This window comes from Lonchura striata, chromosome 6 (genome assembly GCF_050655825.1).
Source record: "Lonchura striata isolate lonStrDom1 chromosome 6, ASM5065582v1, whole genome shotgun sequence".
Lineage (NCBI taxonomy): Eukaryota > Metazoa > Chordata > Aves > Passeriformes > Estrildidae > Lonchura > Lonchura striata.
Genome location: NC_140708.1, coordinates 2,107,491 through 2,126,412, shown reverse-complemented (window position 1 = coordinate 2,126,412; position 18,922 = coordinate 2,107,491). Strand labels below are relative to the sequence as shown.

General features: G+C 48.3%; 1 protein-coding gene across 1 annotated transcript in view; it reads right to left on the bottom strand.

Annotated features, from left to right (window-relative positions):
- Window positions 1-18,922, bottom strand: part of CDH23 (cadherin related 23) — a 186,496-nt gene that overhangs the window by 155,609 nt on the left and 11,965 nt on the right. Inside the window, exon 3 of the mRNA XM_077784783.2 lies at window positions 18,431-18,508. Coding sequence (XP_077640909.2) covers window positions 18,431-18,508 — 78 coding nt within the window. The remainder of the gene's footprint in view (window positions 1-18,430; window positions 18,509-18,922) is intronic.

Genomic DNA, 18,922 nt, shown 5'->3' with positions numbered 1-18,922 from the left:
AAAACTGGCCTAGAAAAACTGATAGCAAACCAATCCTGGAAAAGCCCCAGCAGCACTGGCTGCATGAGACCCAAACCCCAGTTCTGGCACCTCTGAAGGCAAAATCCATCCCCTCTGCACGGCCAAAGATTTCCATGAGCACTGCTCCACATCCATGCCTGTCTCCAAACAAGTCAAATACTCGGTACACCCTCCCCACTGACTCCTCCAGAAAAGTCTGGCTAATGCAGCCTTGATTAACACATCTGACACAAAGTTGAAACCCCAAATCCATACAATATCCTTTTCTAATTAACTTCTGAAATCAGAAACAGCCCAGAAAGAACAAGAAGTATTTCCTTTGTTCCTTCCTGCCTTCTACTCAACTCCCTCCAAAAATGTTCATTTTTTAACTAACTTAGATCAAAGGAAACCCTGTCATGGGTCTCAACTTGGGAAAACAGGGGCACGCACCCATGGCCATCTCCCCCTCAGTACAGAAAGCCGGAGGGCAGAGACCAGAAGATGCAGCTGACCCACAGCCCTCGAGCTCAGTGCTTCTCTTTGGCCTTATCTCACTTTCGAGTAAAAACACCAGGGCAAACAGGAGAGGAGCAGAACCCCAGAAATCTATTTAATGAGGTGCTTTGCTACTTGGTGTAAATAAATTATTTATGAGTAAGGCGACACGTGCGGTGTTTTGCATTTTAGCCAGGCAAGGTAACATAGCTTCGTGTTAATTAGAAAAGAGAAGCTGCTCTGCAATTAATATGAGGTGGGAGATAAAGCTCATTAGGTTGCAATGCCCACAGAGCAGGTCCCCCAGGGCTGATGGACACCTCTGGGGGTCAGACACCCCCAGAACTGTGAGGCAGGCACATTAGCAATGCTAATGGAGAACCTACAGTGGGCTCCTAGGGATCTTCAAAGGCCTTCTAATGCAAACCTCCTGCCAAGGGACATCTTCAACTAGACCAGGTTCCTCAGAGCCTTGGCCAACCCGACCTAGGGATGAAGCACTAAAACAAGATGCCAAACCACACACACTGTAAAAGAATCCTTGCTTCTATTTAGCCTAAATCCACTCTCTTCCAGCTTAAAGCCATTGCCATTTCTCCCATTGCAAGAGGCCCTGCTGAAAGCCCCTCTGCTGAACTGCTTCCTCCACCAGCAGCCCTGTCAAGCTGAGGAGCTGATCAATATGAATGGGGGAGCGAGGAAAAAAAAGCCAACAACAAAACAAACCCGTCAGCAAATTACACTTGTGCGAGTGAAGGGGATTCATTCACGTCTTGTTTGAAACCTCATCTGTGCCTCACAAAAGCTGAAACATCCCCGAGGCTCTCAGTCTCACAGGGAATACAAACCCTTTTCCTGCCACAGCTTTTGCCCAGCTGCTGTGCTCTCTGAATGGTTCAGGGGAACAAAAATACAGCCATGCTCAGCCCAAATAGCACAGGGTGTTTTGCTCTGAAGCAGGATTGGGTACGAGCACCCCAGTCCCAGAGGCACAGGAAATGGTGCCAGCAGTCAGACTTTTGTCTGCAGAGCTCAGATCCCGAGTAAACCGGCCTTGGACTGTCACCGTAACTCTCCGAGGTTTCAAAACATGTGCTGGGTGATGAATTCTGCCTCGTTATAATGGAGATGCAGTGAAATCCCTTCCTGATTTATCTCTCTGGAGTTGAGTTAGTGCCTCCTGATCTCCAAGATATGGCTGCAGTGAAAGCAGGACTTGAGCAACGGGGCAGTAATCAGAAACCCAAGGCAGCCAGTTTTGGAAAGGTTACATTTCCTGCTCCTCTTCCTCCTTGCATCAAAGAGTTGTGGCAGGATTTGAGTTGCAAGGGACCTTAAAGACCACTTTGTTCCAACCACCCTGTCATGGGCAGGGACACCTTCCACTATTCCCAAGTTGCTCCAAGCCCTGTCCAGCCTGGCCTTGGACACTGCCAGGGATGGAGCAGCCACAACGAAAGCAACAAAACCTTTGAGAGAACCAAGAGAAACAACCAGGGCCTTGGAAGCCTCTCTTCAAGGGTGACAAACTCATGCAACCCATCAACCCAACTCCTCCAGGCACAACCCAGCTCCTCGGGGCTGGCGACAACTTGGACAGAGAATTTCCTCCCGTGCCTCCCTCTTTGTCCCTCTGAAATGCCAAAGAGGAGGTGGGGGGACGCTTGGCAGGTGCTGCCTGGGCGTGTGAAGCAGGAGCTTATCTGCAGCCCCGCCAGGGCACGCAGGAAATTGCTTGTTGATAAATGAGGCTATTTAGGAGCTGGTGGTTATTAATGAAGCCGACGTGCAGAGACATTTAAGAGCGGCCCCACGTCCCATTGTCCCCTCCCTGTGAGTAATGGGGCACCTCAGCTACAGGGCTTCACAGCCAGCTTGACCTGCTCAACAACAGAAACAAGGCCAGGGAAATGGATGGAGAGCACGGCACCGGTGACTCCAGCGTGCTGATAAAGCCAGGCTCCAGTCTTTAGCTGGAATTAAACCAAACCCAGCGAGCAAGGCTCTCCCACTCATCCCTGTGAGCTCCAACCAGCCACACACAGTGCCTTGTTCTCCCAACCATCTCTTGCTCTCCCAGCCTGCAGCCCTGTGTGGCAAACCCACCCCAAAAGCAGGAAAAGCCAAACCACAGCAGCCTGAACTGCAGCACATGGCACACCCTGGAGCACAAAAGGCTGATATCTGCTGAATCCCTGGAGGCTTGCACAGGGCCATTGCCTCACTCTGGACATCACAGATGTCTAAAGATGGCCAAGAGGACAATGAGTAAGAAATAAAGAGGCTGTTTATTGCAAGAGGAAACCTTGGAACAGAGCTCCACAGTGGCTGCTGGGAGAGCGAGGCAGAGCGTGCGAGCGCACAGCTGTAAACTTGTTTCTGAGTTAATATCCCCACGAGTGTTTTTCTTTTCCTATGAAAGCACGCTCTTCTGCAAACAAACATCTGGAGAGCTCTGTTACAGCTGGACCACGATCCCCAGTGACTGGAGCATTCAATTAATTTAGCCTTTCTCATTTGCGAGTTGCCTGCAAATAGACTCTGGTTTGCAGGAATCTATTTGTTATTTGAATATAGCCAGTGAATGGTTTATTAAAAACATATTTCAGGCAAAGGATTTCTCACTAATTGCTCCTACAACTGTCGCTCTGAGTGTTGGCAACTGGCAGCTCACCCCACATAAATGGTCACCATGGTCAGGTGGGAATGCCTTTGCACTTTGATGGAATGTAATCTACCTCTGGAAAGAGCTTTCTGAGGGGTTGTGGAGGCACCTGCACAAAAACACATCCTCACACAAACACACAGCATCCAGCCTGCCTACTTCCCAAAAAAGCACAGAACAGCTTGTCCAGTGTTGTAATAGAAAGACTTGTTTCTTCTTGTAGAACAGTTGAATCTTTACACAATTTATTTTTATATGGTATTATTTATATTTATATATATAACACCATATTTTTATATGGTATTTATATGGTATTTTATTTTTATATGGTATTAGAAGGTACTGTGTTTGAATTTAATAGGTCAGCAAATTACTGAAATTCATTTTATTGGATGGTAATGGTTAGTGTACATGTTTACTACATTTTTTCTTTCTAGATAGGTTTACATTTTTTTCACCATTTCTCAAGGGATAGACTTTTTATTTATATAGGTGCAAACTGTTTTCTCACAAGAATAGATTGGTATGCAAACAAATTTTTATTCTTATGATTCTCTTCTCACAGGAACTTCTCAGGCTAGTTGCTAGCTTAACTGAAATAGCAAGGTCTGATTTTATAAGGCCTTTCTTTTATAAGGTTTTACTTACATGTAACAGTTCAGAAGTTGTCACAAAGAGAACGAGAGCACCAGAATTAATTGACTTTAGGCAGAACACCACCACGAGCATCTCTCTCAGTCACTTCCACAGCACCTGGCAAGAATCCACGGGGCTCCTGATTGAGGATGCTCCAGGTGCCCCCTCTGTCTCAGAACTCCAGGAAACGCTTGCTGCAGGAGTCTGACCACAGAGCAAAGAGAACAGGGCGAAGGGGAGCAGTGGAGGGCTGTTTCCAAGACTGATGCAACCCCTCGGGTGTGCAACGAGCCCAGACTCCCCCTGGACAGGGCACTACAAACCGTAGGTTCTTTAGTACCTGTGACATGTCTGAAATCACAAATCCTCCTACAGGAGCAGCTGCCACCTTCTACCAGACAGGACAGGGGGAAATGGCTTTACACTGCCAGAGGGCAGGGCTGGGTGGGATATTGGGAAGATATTCACCCTGTAGGGTGGGCAGGCCCTGCATAGCTGCCCAGAGCAGCTGTGGCTGCCCTGGATCCCTGGAGGTGTCCAAGGCCAGGCTGGATGGGGTTTGGAGCTCCCTGGGGTAGTGGATTCCTGTTGGAATGAGATGATTTAACCCAAACCATTGCCGGATTCCATGATTCCCCTGGCCAAGGTGACCTGTGAGAGCCTGGCTGCTCTCTCTGCAGGCTGGGTCAGAGCTGCAAGGGGTGGCTGAGCCTACACACCCCTCTTCACCCGGTGTCCAGATCAGCCAGGGCTCAAAAAAACCTCCCTCAGTCACATGTGAAACCAAATACATTTAAAAATCCAAACTGAACACAAAACTCCACGCTAAATCCCAGCTGCTGGCTTGTTTGAAAGCAAAAAGAAAGCAATCACTGAGGTTTCACAGACTGTTCTAAAAGTGGAAATTTATGAAAAGTGATCCAATAAATCCCAGTTTTAGGCTTTTTTCTTTCAGTTGCTCAAAGTGAAGACTTTCAGAGCTCCTCTTTCCCCTGAAGCCCTGACTGAGGGAGAAATGGGCATTGACCACCAAATTCAGCATCTCCTTGCTACTTGTACACATTAGAGACTCCTGTGGCCCGACAGGTGCCACACACACCCATATTTTTCCAGCCCCTTTGGAGCAGCAGCTTCAACTCCCATGCAAACCCAGCCCCTTCAGAGCTGAACCCTTCCTGTGCTATTGGACCACTTGCTGGATGAAGAAAACCCACCTTACTCCTGCCACCTAAAACCGATTTCCAGCCTGAATCCACGTCAGCCCCTCGACCCCTTGGCTCTGCTGAAGGACCTCATGGATCTCCCGAAATGAATCTTGGTGCATCAGAGCTGAGAGCTGAGCCATGCCACAGCCCTGGGGACGCTGTCCCAGAGGCTGCCAATCCCCAAAGTATGAGGCACAGCTAAAAACCTCAAAGAAATCCCCAAAATAAACTCAGTCCACCGATCCAACCACACAGGCACTTCCATGCAGTGTTGCTTTGTGAGCTGCCACTGCAAGAAATGCACCTCTTTTCCTCCTTCCCATTAAAAGAAAGCAATTCTTCTTCTTTTTTGGTTGTCCTTTACTCTAGCCCTTGTCCTTGGTAGGATACAGATACCCTGGCCTAGTAACTCCCATAATTTCCTCAAATTTGGGCTGAGATGGTATCTGTGGTTATTAAAGAGTGATAATAAACCTTATCAATCAAGAGCGAATGCAAAAGGAATAAGGGAAGGATTTTCCTGGGAGTAAAAGTGCAAGAAATTCATAACCAACTTAATACCTGTACCAATAAGAGACACTCGTGAAGAATCTACTTTAAAACCAGTCTGACTCTTCCCATGAGAAAAAAAAAGAGAAGAGAGACCCTGGGGTCCTCCATCTCCTCACCCCAGGTATTTCTCATGCAAAACCCCTGCTTCTCTTTCAATTCCACCTCTTGCCTGAGACACAATCCCAGGCTCCTCAGGTTTTGGGGTGCCTGTGTGTGCCCTCAGAGGAGGATGTTGTCCCATCTGTCCCTGGTGTTCCCTCACAGGCATGTCCACAGGCTCCCAAATGACTGATGAGCCTGTTGTTTTTGAGCAGCTCACGTGCCAGGCAGGATGACAGACCTTGGGAACCTGGGCATTAATCTGGAGATTCACAGGCAAATCTGTCACGCCTGGGGAAGCTTTTTCCCCCCAAGAACTCTGCCTGAAGGTCGCTTTTCCCTGGGCAATGGGCTCCAAGGAACTTTCCCAGCCACCTTGGCCCCCACCAAAGGGAAAGCAGGGGATGGGAACGGCCTCCAGATAATGTGACCAGCCTCAGGGCACAACTGTCTCCTGTATATTATATATATATATATATATATTATATATAATATATATATATAATGCAATATAAAATAGTATATTATATACAGTTATATTATATGGTTATATAATATATATTTATTTTTATTACTTATAATATATATTTATTATTATTACTTATTAATGTTTCTGTATTCTCCTCTCCCCACTGAGGCTGCCATGGGTTGGATAGCTCTTTCAGGCTGATAGTTACAGAAAAAAAAAAAATCAAATAAACCTGCCCAAACCAGGATTAGCAGGGCATCTGGATAACCAAACTGGATGCAAAACCCACCATGCACGTGGATGACCACAAGCAGCTCCCACCTGAACCTCACGGGATGCCCCAAAAGGATGCTCTGGGATCAGCTGCGTTCCTTCCCTGCACATCACTCCCTGTGTGACTTCCCCAGGACATGCCTAAAAGCCAAGCCCTTTTCTCAAGGCCCCAGGAAAGATGCCCTGGACCAGGCAAAAGTTCTTCTGTCCTCCTACAAGGCATCAGGACGGGCTGGTGGTGAACGTGCTGCTCGCAGAACAAATCAATTCCAGCGGGGAAGGCTCCTGAGGTTTACACTCAGGGCAACACGAATAAAACCAGTGAATCATTTATTCAGTCAATTCTAGCCATCCCTAACAATGAGCTGTCTGACAGCAGCCCGCAGATTTCTCTAGTGTATTCTTATTTAAGGCAATAATCCCTGTGGATAATTCTTAGACTCTGGCTTGTTTAGAAAGCACAGACTATAAAGATGTTTCAGCGATGTTTCACATGTTCCCTGTGCCCTTTCTTCCCTTGTCTGAGCCATCAGACCAAGCTTACAAGCCAAACAGAGATAATTCCAAATCAGGAATTTGCTTTCTCTTGGCACTCTTGGCAACATCCACAGAATGCTCCTGGCCTGTGACCTGGTCAGGAAGACGACCTGCACAGCACCAAAGTTATCTGCACACAAAAGTTCTCTCCCCATAAACATTTGCAACACTTGTCCAGCTTGTCCCATGATCAAAGCTGACAGAAAGGCTCCCTAGAGCGAGGCACAAGACTGTGGATGGTGACAGACTCACTGCTTCACTGTTTGGTGCTTTCCAGGCCGATGGGAGTGGGTTAAAGGTATGAAAGGGAGCAGGATAATAAAACACACAAGAAAGGCTTTTGAAATTAAAGCTTCAAGAGCAAACACTCCACTCCAACTTCTCCTTCAGGACAACAGGCATCCTTTTCTCTCCCAGAGACTTCCCTTGCACATCCTTCCAAGCTCTTTTTCCTCCCCTCACTGGAGCAGCCAACACCTGCTGCAGAGCACATCTCCCATCCAGCTCCTTCCCTGCCTTCCCAAAGCATTCCCGTGCTCCAAGGCAGGCAGCAGAGCACCAGACACACATTCCCACGTCCCTGCAGACAGAAGCCACCCAGGTGACAAACACGTGTTGGGCCAGGAAGAAGGGGGAGCAGAAAGGAGGCAGATTTGCAGGCTCTGATCCCAGGCACCTGACCCCCTCCTCTCCCTCGTTATGGATGAGGTAAATTAGCTGTGACACTCATTAGCTGCAGCTCCTAATTAGTGAAAATTAATATTGGTTTTGATAGAAGTGTTGGCTGAAGCTCTCCCAGGCAAAGGCATTATTGACCTTGTTATCCTGTTCAATAGCAAGTTACATCACAGGAGCTGCTTGTCGTGGAGTCGACAGATTGCAGCTGCCTCCCACCCTCCACAGCTCCCCTTCCCTGCCCTGCCAGCACCGAGGGACACATCCAGCCCCTGCAGAGCACCCCCAGCCCCACAGGCACCTGCACCAATGCCTGGCAGCATCCCAAGCCTGCCCATCCCTGTTTGTACCCCAAAATCACAAGCCTCATCTGACTGATGGTCCCTAGTCCTCCATGTCCCATTCCAACACCCACTGTCCCCAGAAACTCCAGACTACCAGAGGAATTGCCCATCACCACCTCTACTCACAGAAGAAATAAAGGGGAAGAGCTGCAGTGTCATGACCATTTAATAAGGAAAGAAATAGGGGCAGCATTCCTTGACCTCTGGGATTTCCCCCCCTTGGAGCCTGGGAATCCCACGGTGGCAAAGTAACAGACACGAGTAAACAAAAGGAAAATATTTGTTACCAGAATTATGCATAAAAACCCCACCACAGTGCATTATTCACACATTAATAACAATAAAGATGTCAGGCTGCCAGATAAGAAGTTAATCTCCTTCAGAGCACAATTAAGGATGCCATTACCCAACCACCTGGGGCCACTTGCACATGGCAGTGGGTTTCATGGAAAACAGGGATGAGCCCCTGCCTAGCACAGAGCTGGCCCTGTCACCCCCTCCAGCCAGGGCACCCTAAATACTGACCTTGCACCCTGTTCCAAAGAGGCTGCATGCAGATCCATGACAGGAAAACTTCTTTTAAAGAGCATCCTCCACTGCTGGGAGCACATCCCGGTGAAAGCTGTCCCTGTGCTCGCCTGGATAACAGCACTGGGTGCAGGACACACCAAGAGCAAACCCAGACCAACCACTCTATTTGCTGGTCCTGGGGTGAACTTCTACCTCAGGGGGCTGGAGTGGGGAATACCACCAATGGAAAACAGAATCCAGCTGATTTTACAGTGGAATTGTGCTCACACCAAGCACAGCAATTTTGGCTTTTGAGATGAACTAGCCAGCAAAACAAATAAAAAAAAAATTACACCCCCCGCTTACAACCTGGAATGCAAAATCAAGCTACTGGTTGGAAATCCATGGAGGTCCCCCCTCGCTCCTAGGAGACACCTTTCCCATCTGTATCTGCCAGAAACTGCCTATGGAGCATCCCAGCACCAGTGAAACTCATTCTCCTGCCACTGTTCTGTGAACTTCGAGGATGCTGCCAATTTTTATGCCTCCACAAGATCATCCTGTTGCAGTGTGATGAAACCAGCTTGGGATATTTCCCCCCACCAGTACAGAGCCTCAATTTCTGACTCTTTCCCCCACCCCAGCAAAGCAGGTGGGCAATGACTTCTGGCTGATTCTCTCTGCAGTCCCTCACTCCTTGCTCTGCACCTGATGGGAGCACAGACAATTTTCACGAGGCAAAGAACAACTTGCAAATCCTGGGAGATGTTTTTTCCCCACCTTTCACGCCCCATGGAAAGCAGCTGGGAGAGATGTGGAGGAAGATTGATGCTTTCTGTGTATTCCCCTCACTTCTTGCCCAGCACACACCAGTGCTCCCTGGCAGGGAAATGCTGCTTTATCCGGCAGGATGTGTTTAATCTGATGCTGCTGTCATGTGGGAAAAGGTGCATTTCCAGAGTCAGGGTTTTCTGCAGTGCTGGTACTTATTTTACAGTCTTCTGCCACATCTTATTCCTTCCCCTCTATTTCCCAAAATCATTTGTAACAACCATTAATCTCTGCCCGGGAGGATGTTCCTCGCTTCTCTCCATACCCCAAATTGTTCATCTCCCTTGGACTTTCTATATTTCAAAATATTCCCCCCCCTCCTTCTTTTCAAATTAACTGCTTGAAACCAAAACAGCAGAGCAAGTAAAGCCACTGCATCACTGTTTATGAAAGGATATTACGTTCCATGACACCAACTCTCACCTCAAAGCTAATAATCAATTAGAAAGGAAAAATAAAAAGGTTTTCCAGATTCAGGTACCAAATCACCCTCCTAATTGCTCAGAGGCAGCAAGACAACCTCCGTGATACAATACCAGAGCAGGCACCTGACAAACCATGCAGATGAATGGAATAAAATTGAGTTACTAACCATTAAATGTCAAGTGTTTGAGATCTTCCCCCCTCGTGTACCCAGCAATATTAATAAATCTTAAAGAGAGAGAGCGCATGGAGCTTTTTCACTGCCCTGGCCAGCGCTGCGAACGGAGCAGATGTTTTCACAGAGTTGTCCAACAAGGCTTCCTTTCCCCCCTCCCCAAGTGGCTGCAGTTAATTCAAAAGCCATCAAAGCACCCCAGCAGGCTGACAGGAGGAACCAGTGTATGAACTCCCCCTGCCAGCCAAGCACACGAAGCCGTTCAGGGCAGGAGCTGCCTTAGCTCACACCTCCATAAATCAGTTTAAAAGCTGGGGAGGGGATGGATCCATGCAGCTCTGAGGTGACCCATGCTCCCCAAAACCATGGAAAATGAGGTAAAACAAGCTGCCCAGGAGGTAAAACCAGCTGCCAGCCAGGCAGTCTACACAGCGTGCCAGGGACCAACACGCAGAGGATGCTCAGCGGGAGAGCAGCGGGTTCCCAACAACAGGAACTGCACCCCACAATTCCCCAATTGTGGATCCACCTCCAGAAGATGGAGATCTCTTCTATCTGCTCTCCATTCTGGAAGGGGGCAGCTCCCACAGTGGGCACTCACTCAGTATATTCTTCATGTTTTAATTGCTCTGATGACTTTGAGTTAACTCCTTGTTTCCTTGTTGTTGTTGACTTTTTTCTCCTTGGCATATTTTTTTTTTGATTGTTTTACACCAGCAAGGAACAACCACCAATTGGTGGTGGTGGTTTTTTTCTTAAAGGAAAGGTCTTCCACAGTGCCCAGTTATTGGAAGTTTTAACTGAAAGGGTAATTCCTTCTCTAGCCTGAAAATTCTATAAAAAGAGTCATTGAGGGTGCCATGGAATGGTTTGGGTTGAAAGGGAGCTTCAAGGCTGTCTTTTTCCACCCCTTGGTGTGGGCAGGGACACCTTCTACCATCCCAGGCTGCTCCAAGCCCCTCCAGCCTGGCCTTGGGCACTGCCAGGGATGGGGCAGGTCCAGACTGCAGAGATCTCAGATGTGCCAACATTAGAAGCAGAGGGTAAAGGAGTTAGGGTTAAGGTTTTTTTTCCCTTCTTTTTTAAACTCACACCACCCAAATATCAAGTTTCCAATCTGGCAAAACACACAATCATGTTCATCACAGATTGCAACCACGGCTTTTTTTCCCTGGTAGTGAAATCACAGTTCACCTTCCCCACCAAAAATAAGATTATCAGTGTGTGCAAATGCGAGTGTTCCCCTCCAGCACAGGGAACGACCCTTGACTAATAATATTCCCCTAGAACATGAATACCTCCACAAAGCTACACACACACACACACACGCACACAGACACACACACACACATATATATGTCTCCTAACTTGAATATATACACACATATCCATACATATGTGCTTTTCCCCCCTCCTGTGTTTTTTTTTTTTTTTCTCTCTATTAAGCCTGACTTACTGCTCTTTGTCACTTCTGCCACCCATGTTAATGCCTCCAATCAGCCTGGAAGACCCAATTTTCCTGAGCTGGGACAGTGCTGACATCCAAGCCCAGGCACTACAGAGTAACAAGGAACGGGGCACAGCCAGTCAGAAGCCAGCCATGTACAGATAATTAATGCTGCTAAAGCCATCCCAGACATAAAAAATCACCCCATTCCTCATTACCAAGCTCCCACATCTTCCTCCCTCTCCCTGGAAAGGGCTTGGCCCCTGTGCCAGGGCTCAAAAGGTGGCAAGATCAAACCTCAGGATGGTGTGATGAGGAGCAAGGTTACCCTGGCATGTTAATGAGTCCATATTGCAAATATACTTTCTTCCTTCTCCCTCTTCCCCTTCTTAAACATGAGCATTAATGTTACTGCCTATTAGCAAAGCAGATATGAAAGTTTAAGTGATTGATGAAGTGATTAATTTAATGATGCAGGGTTAAGGGTTTGGGTGGGAGTGGGGCTTTTTTTTTTTTAAGCCTTAAGTTTCCTGATGTTGGGAATAACTAATTTTCTAGCCTTAAGTTTTCATTAAAGATGCTGTACTTTCTGCAGCTCAACAAGTAATTTCATCAATGGGCCTTCAGATGACAGAGAAAGGGCTTCAGCTGGGAGAGCTGAGATCCCCCTCTTAGGCTCTCCTCAAATATTGCTGTTCATTAGGGTCCTCAGCACACTTAGAAACGAGGCTGCTCCTCTGAAGAGCACTCAAGAACGCTTAAAACTCAGTTTTGGGCAGTAAACAGCCATTGGGTGATAGATAAACAATGAAGAGGAAGGCGAGGTGGCCACAGCCTCCCTTTGTGAAGGAGAACCTCAGCGATGGCCACAAGGAAGTTTGAGAGGCAGGTTCAAACCAGGCAATCTCCCCACAGCCAGAGCCCGGCATACTCCTCTGGAATTACCCTTCCTAAAAGGCCAAACCAATCCTGCCTGCTGCACACGGGTGTTTGCTCCCTGGGCAGCCCACCCAGCGAGCAAACCAAGCACTTTAGGGTCCTCCAGCGCTTGCCAGCTCACCTTATGTCTGTCAGATAAACAACAAAAGCAGCTTGGTGGGGGTTTTTTACCATTCTGAACCACAAGCTCCTGTGTCAGTGCCAACACACTTGGTCCCCAGGTTCTGTGACCAGACCAAGTGCCACCGTGCACTTGCCCACTTGTCCCAGCCCGTGCCTGCCCTCCCAGCTGGGGATTATTTACTGGTTTCACAGCAGCTGAAGCTCAGCAGAGACAATCCCACAGCAGAGGGATGGGCAGCCTCCCTTATCCTCTCACAGAGTGGTCTGGGTGGGAAGGGACCCTCAAAACCATCTCTTTCAACCCCCCTCCCACAGCCAGGGACACCTTCCACTAGCCCAGGTGGCTCCAAGCCCTGTCCAGCCTGGCCTTAGACACTGCCAGGGGTCCAGGGTGTGAAAAATGCATATTTTATGGTTGGCTTTTTGCAAATGTTAAATTGAATACAATATGTATTATGTTATATGGATTAGAAGCGCTGCATTAACATTTTAATAGTATGGTAAATGTAGTTTTGTAGTTAAAATAGAATCTATACTTTTTTTTTTTTTTTAAAGAATGAGATATTCACTTCGAGATAACAGTCACAGAATACCTAAATCTTCCAGAGAAGAGGAATTTATGATTTGCTTATCAGAAGAAGCTGATTTCTTCAGGCCCTGCCCAGACTCAAAAACACTGTAGGGATGAAAAGGAGTTGACATAGTCCAGACACAGTTTCTTGTTTTAAATAGAATGTATGCGTAACCATGAAGTATGTATCAATATGCAACAGTGTATGGTTTTTAAGGGTTATTCCTTTGTTCACAAGTTATTCTTGTCAGGGTTTAAGTGCCCAAGAGCATCCAGACATCCTTAAGTCTTTGTTTTTTATTGTCTTGTAATTGTCCTAACTCTAAATTTTTATTACTCTAATTGTATTACTATTTTTATAACCATTTTATCATTATTAAACGTTCAAAATTTTAAAAACCAAGTGATTGGCGTTTTTCACACAGGGGCATCACCATCATGACTCCTGTAAATGCACCTCATCCCACAAGCCTACCATCAGCTAGGCCCACATTTTAAATCCATCCTGAGCCCCACAGGGTAACCAATTAACACCTCATTAGCAGTGTGCCTCTAGGGTCCTTTCTGACTTTCAACCCTATGCACACCGAGATGCATTTATGATTTTGTCTTCAGCTTGAACACCTCCTTTTGAGCAAGAGGGACACCGGAGCAGGTGCAGCCCCTCTCCAGGAACAGTGAGGGGGACACCAAAGGGAAAAGGGTCTGGTGGCCCTGGCGAGCTCAGATGGCCACAGCTGGCCCCCAAGCCTCAAGTGTGGATATCTGAGCTCTGAAACTATTTAATCAGTCCAGAAGCAGGCAGGGAATTGGAGAGCCAGCATCTTTTTTTGTCTTTTTTCCTTCCAGTGATGCATCTGGAGGAGCCTGGGCACAGCTGTGGGATCAAACAGGTTCAGCCCGTGCTCAGTTCTACACTGATAACCATATCTTCAGCAGCAGCTTGAGCAGCCCAGCACCCCCAGGGACCTTTCCTGGGTGCCAAAGCATCTCCCTGCGCATAAGGCAGTGTTGGAAGAGATGATTGCCTTGGAAAGGACAGACACAGAGCGTGGAGGATGGAGAATAAAAGCCTTCTGGCCCAGTCCTTTTCTAGTACAGAGAATTAAATCAAATCATCCACAAATATCAGAGGGATGTGCTGCCTCAGATCCACGTGAGGAGCTACCACAGAGCACCCTGCCTTTGAAATACCACGCTCCTCTTTAGTCTCCTTGTGAAATGGTTGTGTCCCAGCAAGCACAGGGTGTCACACGCCAATCTAAAGCCTTTCATTGCCACTGGCCAGCCAAGCACACGTGCTCCTCGGTGGCACTCCACCATCCCTGGCTCCTCCTGGGCACAGTGAGAGGCACAACTCCTGCAGCCCATTCTGAAGCAGGTCTCACAAAGAGCAGGGTTCAGCCCTGCCTATTCAAATTTAGGGGAGAAATATCCCTGGCCACAGAGTTTGCCAGCTCAGCAAAAGCTGCACAGAGCAAGAAGAGGGCAGAGCAGCCATGAAATTCCCTGTCAGCCATCCATCTGCCTTGCTCCCTGAGCGTGGCGCGCCCCGGGATGGAGAGCACAGCCCAGGCCTCCTGGGAGGGAAGGAGAAGGGGGCTCTGAGCAGGACCACAGCCTGGGTCACTGGATGTGGCACTGCCGAGGCTGTCACCCCACGCTCCTGGCCCTGGCACTTGCTGACTTGGGACTTCTCCATGGTCCCAGGGTGGGAGGAGGTGCTGAGACAGCTGTTGGAAGCCTGGATGCTGAGAATTTCAGACTTTCTGTGCTGAAAGGCACAGACCCACAAGGGAACACTGCATTTGACCTGAGGCTGTGTAAAAGCTTCCAAAATGGAATGACAGAACTGAAATTATAGGTGTGCAGTTTGAATAAAAGTGTGGTAGAAAACTTAGTTTTAGGATATAGTAATATATATAAAGCTTTCTCTTAAAAGAAGAGATTTTTAGTCCTTCTTCTTCACCTTCTTCTTCATGAGTTTGAGTAGTAGTTTTTTGAGCAGTAGTTTTTTAGTAGTATTTTGTAATTAGAAAAATCCACATTTCAAGACATAAGAGATTAGTTATTAGGTTAAAAATAAAAATAATTCAAGTGGCATTTCTTAATTAAATAGTTTTTCCATTAAAAAACTTGTAAAGATAGATAAGGAAGCATTTTGTAGCTTGTTAGTAAAATACCGTAAAACTCACAGCTTGTAGGACTGTGATATAAATAAAAAACATTAAACATCTGCATCTAAACACAAAATACCATCTCAAACACTTTCAATCCCAAACGTAACCAAAAAAAAAAAAAAGAAAGACATGAGAGAAGAAGAGAAGAAAAGGAGAAGAGGAGGAGAAGAAGAGGAGGAGAAGAGAAGAAGAGGAGAAGAGAAGAAGAGGAAGAGAAGAAGAGGAAGAGAAGAAGAGGAGGAGAAGAAGAGGAGGAGAAGAAGAGGAGGAGAAGAAGAGGAGGAGAAGAAGAGGAGGAGAAGAAGAGGAGGAGAAGAGGAGGAGAAGAGGAGGAGAAGAAGAGAAGAGGAGATGAAGAGGAGATGAAGAGAAGAACAGGAGGAGAAGAGGAGGAGAAGAGGAGGAGAAGAGGAGAAGAAGAAGAGGAGAACCAAGATTTAGTGGTGCCCATGTGAGGAACGAACTCAGGACCTTCAGAGACAGCCAGATTTGGGGGACACAGGGCTGAGGATCTCACCAGTCACAGCAGGCATCCCAGTGAGCTGGTGGGGTGGAGAGCTGAGAGCCTGAGCTGCAGCCATTCCTGCACAGGAGTAAGCCATGGAATCAAACAGCAGCCTAGGCAGAATTCCTGTGGGAGCCCAGCCTCCCCACCTGCCAGCTGGCCCAGGTGCTGTCACCAGCACGTCCTCACACCCCCATTGCCCAGGGAATGGCCATCCCAGTGGCTTTCCCTGTGCCATGCCCTGCTCAGCCCGGCAGGCCTTACAGGGGACACCAGTCCTTCATGGAACCGTGGAATGGTTTGGGGGGGAAGGCACTTAAAGGTCATCTTGTTACAGCCCCCTGCCGTACCCAGGGGCACCTCCCACCACGTGCTCACAGCCCCACGCAGCTGACCTGAGATCCAGACTAAGTCCCTCTGCTGGTTTTAAGCCAGGCAGGAATTACCAAGGCCTGATGGGCAGGAGGGGACACATTGTCCCCACCTGGGTGACCATGCCCCTGACACAACACAGCCTGAGGGCAAGGCCAAGGGAATGTTATCACCTCAAGTGCAGTGGATGAAGTGTCTCCCACTCTTTTAAGACAACATTATTCCAGTGAGGCCAAAATGTTCTCGCTAGGATGGAGGGGAAGTGGAATTACACTCGTCTGAACGGCCTCTTTTGTCACGCATTTTGCAAGGCGTTGAGGCATGAAAGCTTTCAGAGAAACCTGGGTGAGTCCAAGCTAGGTGGTTATAAGGCTACTTACAGACCTGACATGATGGATCATCTTCATTTTCCCTCTCCTGTCCTGCTCACAGCAAATCCATTTGCTGGGCAATTAGACTCCAGTCATTACATTATGCTAAGAAGACGCTGCTTTGGCAGCAGCAGGGACCCTGACAGGAGGAGCCTGGAGTGCTGCCTGCCCGTCCCCAGCTGCTGGCAAATCCAGGGCTGCAGTAACCCCCGTGGCAGCAGTGCCGCCTTCCCAGCTCACGTCACACCCTGCCAGGGCCACTCACCTGGCATCCACAGCACCCCTGGCCCACAGCCCTCCAAAAGGTCTGGGATTAAGCAAAACGACCCTTGGAATGATTTTGCTTAAGGCAAACAGCAGCAGGATGGAGATGGACAGTCCCTCTCCTGCTCGCTCTTCTCCCAGAGGGTTCTATCCAGTCAGTTCTCCTATTTTCCAAGTAAAATACAGGGTGACAGAGCTGCTGGCAGCTGCCATGGGCTCTCCATGTCTTGCCCATGCCACCACAACCCAACCAGTCCCCATCCCTCCTCTCCAGGCATCTCCCTCCTTCTCCAATTCCCTCCCCAGCACCTTCCCGGAGCTCCCAGCTCCCTCTGCACACGTGTGTGTGTGTTTCCATTACTTCTGGGTGAAATAACTGACTACAGGGTCAGTCCACCTGAAAATTGCTCTCCCCAGACCTAAATGAAACAGATGGGCATTGATGATGTTTTGGGAGAAATTAATCAGCCTGGACCGGCGGCAGCGCCAGCAGCTCCCCTGGCCCAATCTTGCCTAATGAATTCTGAGCTCTCTGTCTTAATAGCTCCTGACAAGACTAATTTACTCTTGTAAGTGATTAGAGGGGGAATGATCTCTTAATTGTTGCTTAAGATCCCTTTTGGCATGGCAGGCAGCAGGCAGGGAGCTGCTGGGTTTGGAGGGAGGGGATGCTGGAAGGAGGGATGGGCCTTCAAACAGATCTCAAAAAAATACAATTTGTTTTCCCCCCCAGGAAACAGGCACAACTCACAGTTCTGCTCCTCACACTCAGGATCTCTGGAAGGTGTTTCCAGGTGCTATTTTTTTTTTCAAGTTAATAAACTTTAAGTCAGAAAACACCTACCAACAGCAGGAAACACAGAAACAACTGTGTGTGTCAACACTTTCCGGGCTGACATTTCCCTCCGGTGCATCTGGAAACAAAATCTCAAGGTGCCAATATACTTAAGAGTCAATTATATATATACACACAGGGTAATGCAAAGTTTAAAAAAAAAATTAAATTCAGCTGCCAAAGTAATACCAAGAATGACTTGACTCGCATAATGTCTCACTGGAAAGCAGGCTGTAGGAAATATCCCTATTTTCTGACAAAATAGGAGCTCAGTCCAATTCCCATGAGGTATTTCAGGCTCAAGTGCTTGGAGAGCAAGGTGCCCCGTGAGGAAGCATTTCCATTAAGCTGTTCCCAGCCAGCCAGCTCTCACTGGGAAGATGAAGCTTCCCAGTGAGGGATGAAGCTTCCCTTCCCAGGACTTCTCCTGTGCAGAGCTCAGCCACCGCGCTCCACCTTCCCCCCACACCAAGGCTCCACGTCCTGCCTGCTTGCAGACACCACCCCGAATCTCACAGGGGCTGCCAGTGCCTGACCAAGGGGACCCTAGAAGGGACAGAAGGCTCAGCAGAACGGTCACTGGAGATCTCTGCAGACCCTGCCAGCCCTCAGCAGCTCTGAGGGGACCTGGGTGCAGCAAGAGCCCTTCCTCCAGCAAGTGCTGCAGGTGGGAGAAGGCACCTCCAGAGGCTCCATCCCAGCCTCCCAATCGATTCCTCCCACATTAAAGGCCAGTCACGAGCCCTGATTGAAGACCACGAGTTTAATGGACTGAGAGCCTGGGAAGGCGCTGAGAACGACCGGGTCGATTTCTGCATTTACTAAAAAACCGATCCCCAGCTAAATAAAGAAAGAAAAGCTCCATCTGTCAATCAAAAGGAAAACATTCCTCTTCCATACTTTTCCACTGTGTGATGCCCAGCCCACTTACCCACAGGTGTGTCCTCGTTGATCAGCAGGTAGGTGTCAAAGAAGTAATTGATGAAGTATGGCAGGCGATTGCCCTGACCTGGGAAGAGGAAAAAAACAGGAGTTATGTCCCCGGCGTAGGCCAGCAAGGCTGGGAAAGGCTCAGGAATGCTCACAGGGAACCAGGCTCATGCTGGCAAGGGACAAGCCCCAAGATGAGAGCTAGCAGGACACAGAAATCCCATGAGGTCCCCCCTAAAAGTTGGCAGGGGAGGCACTTCCCTCCACCAGCCTTTCTGGATTTCCAAAAGGCAGAGGGCAGGGGAAAAGCCGACAGCACGGGGACCAGGAGCATCAATTACTGGTTTAGCCCACGATTAATACCTTTGCTTTGCTCCCAGAGCCGAGAGCCTTTCGCCTGGTCAGGCACCCCAGCAAAGCCCTGTGCTCCTTCCCTGGCTGCCTTTGCCTCGAATTGCCTCCTTTCCCCTCTGACAGCCGGGCTGGCTGCTCT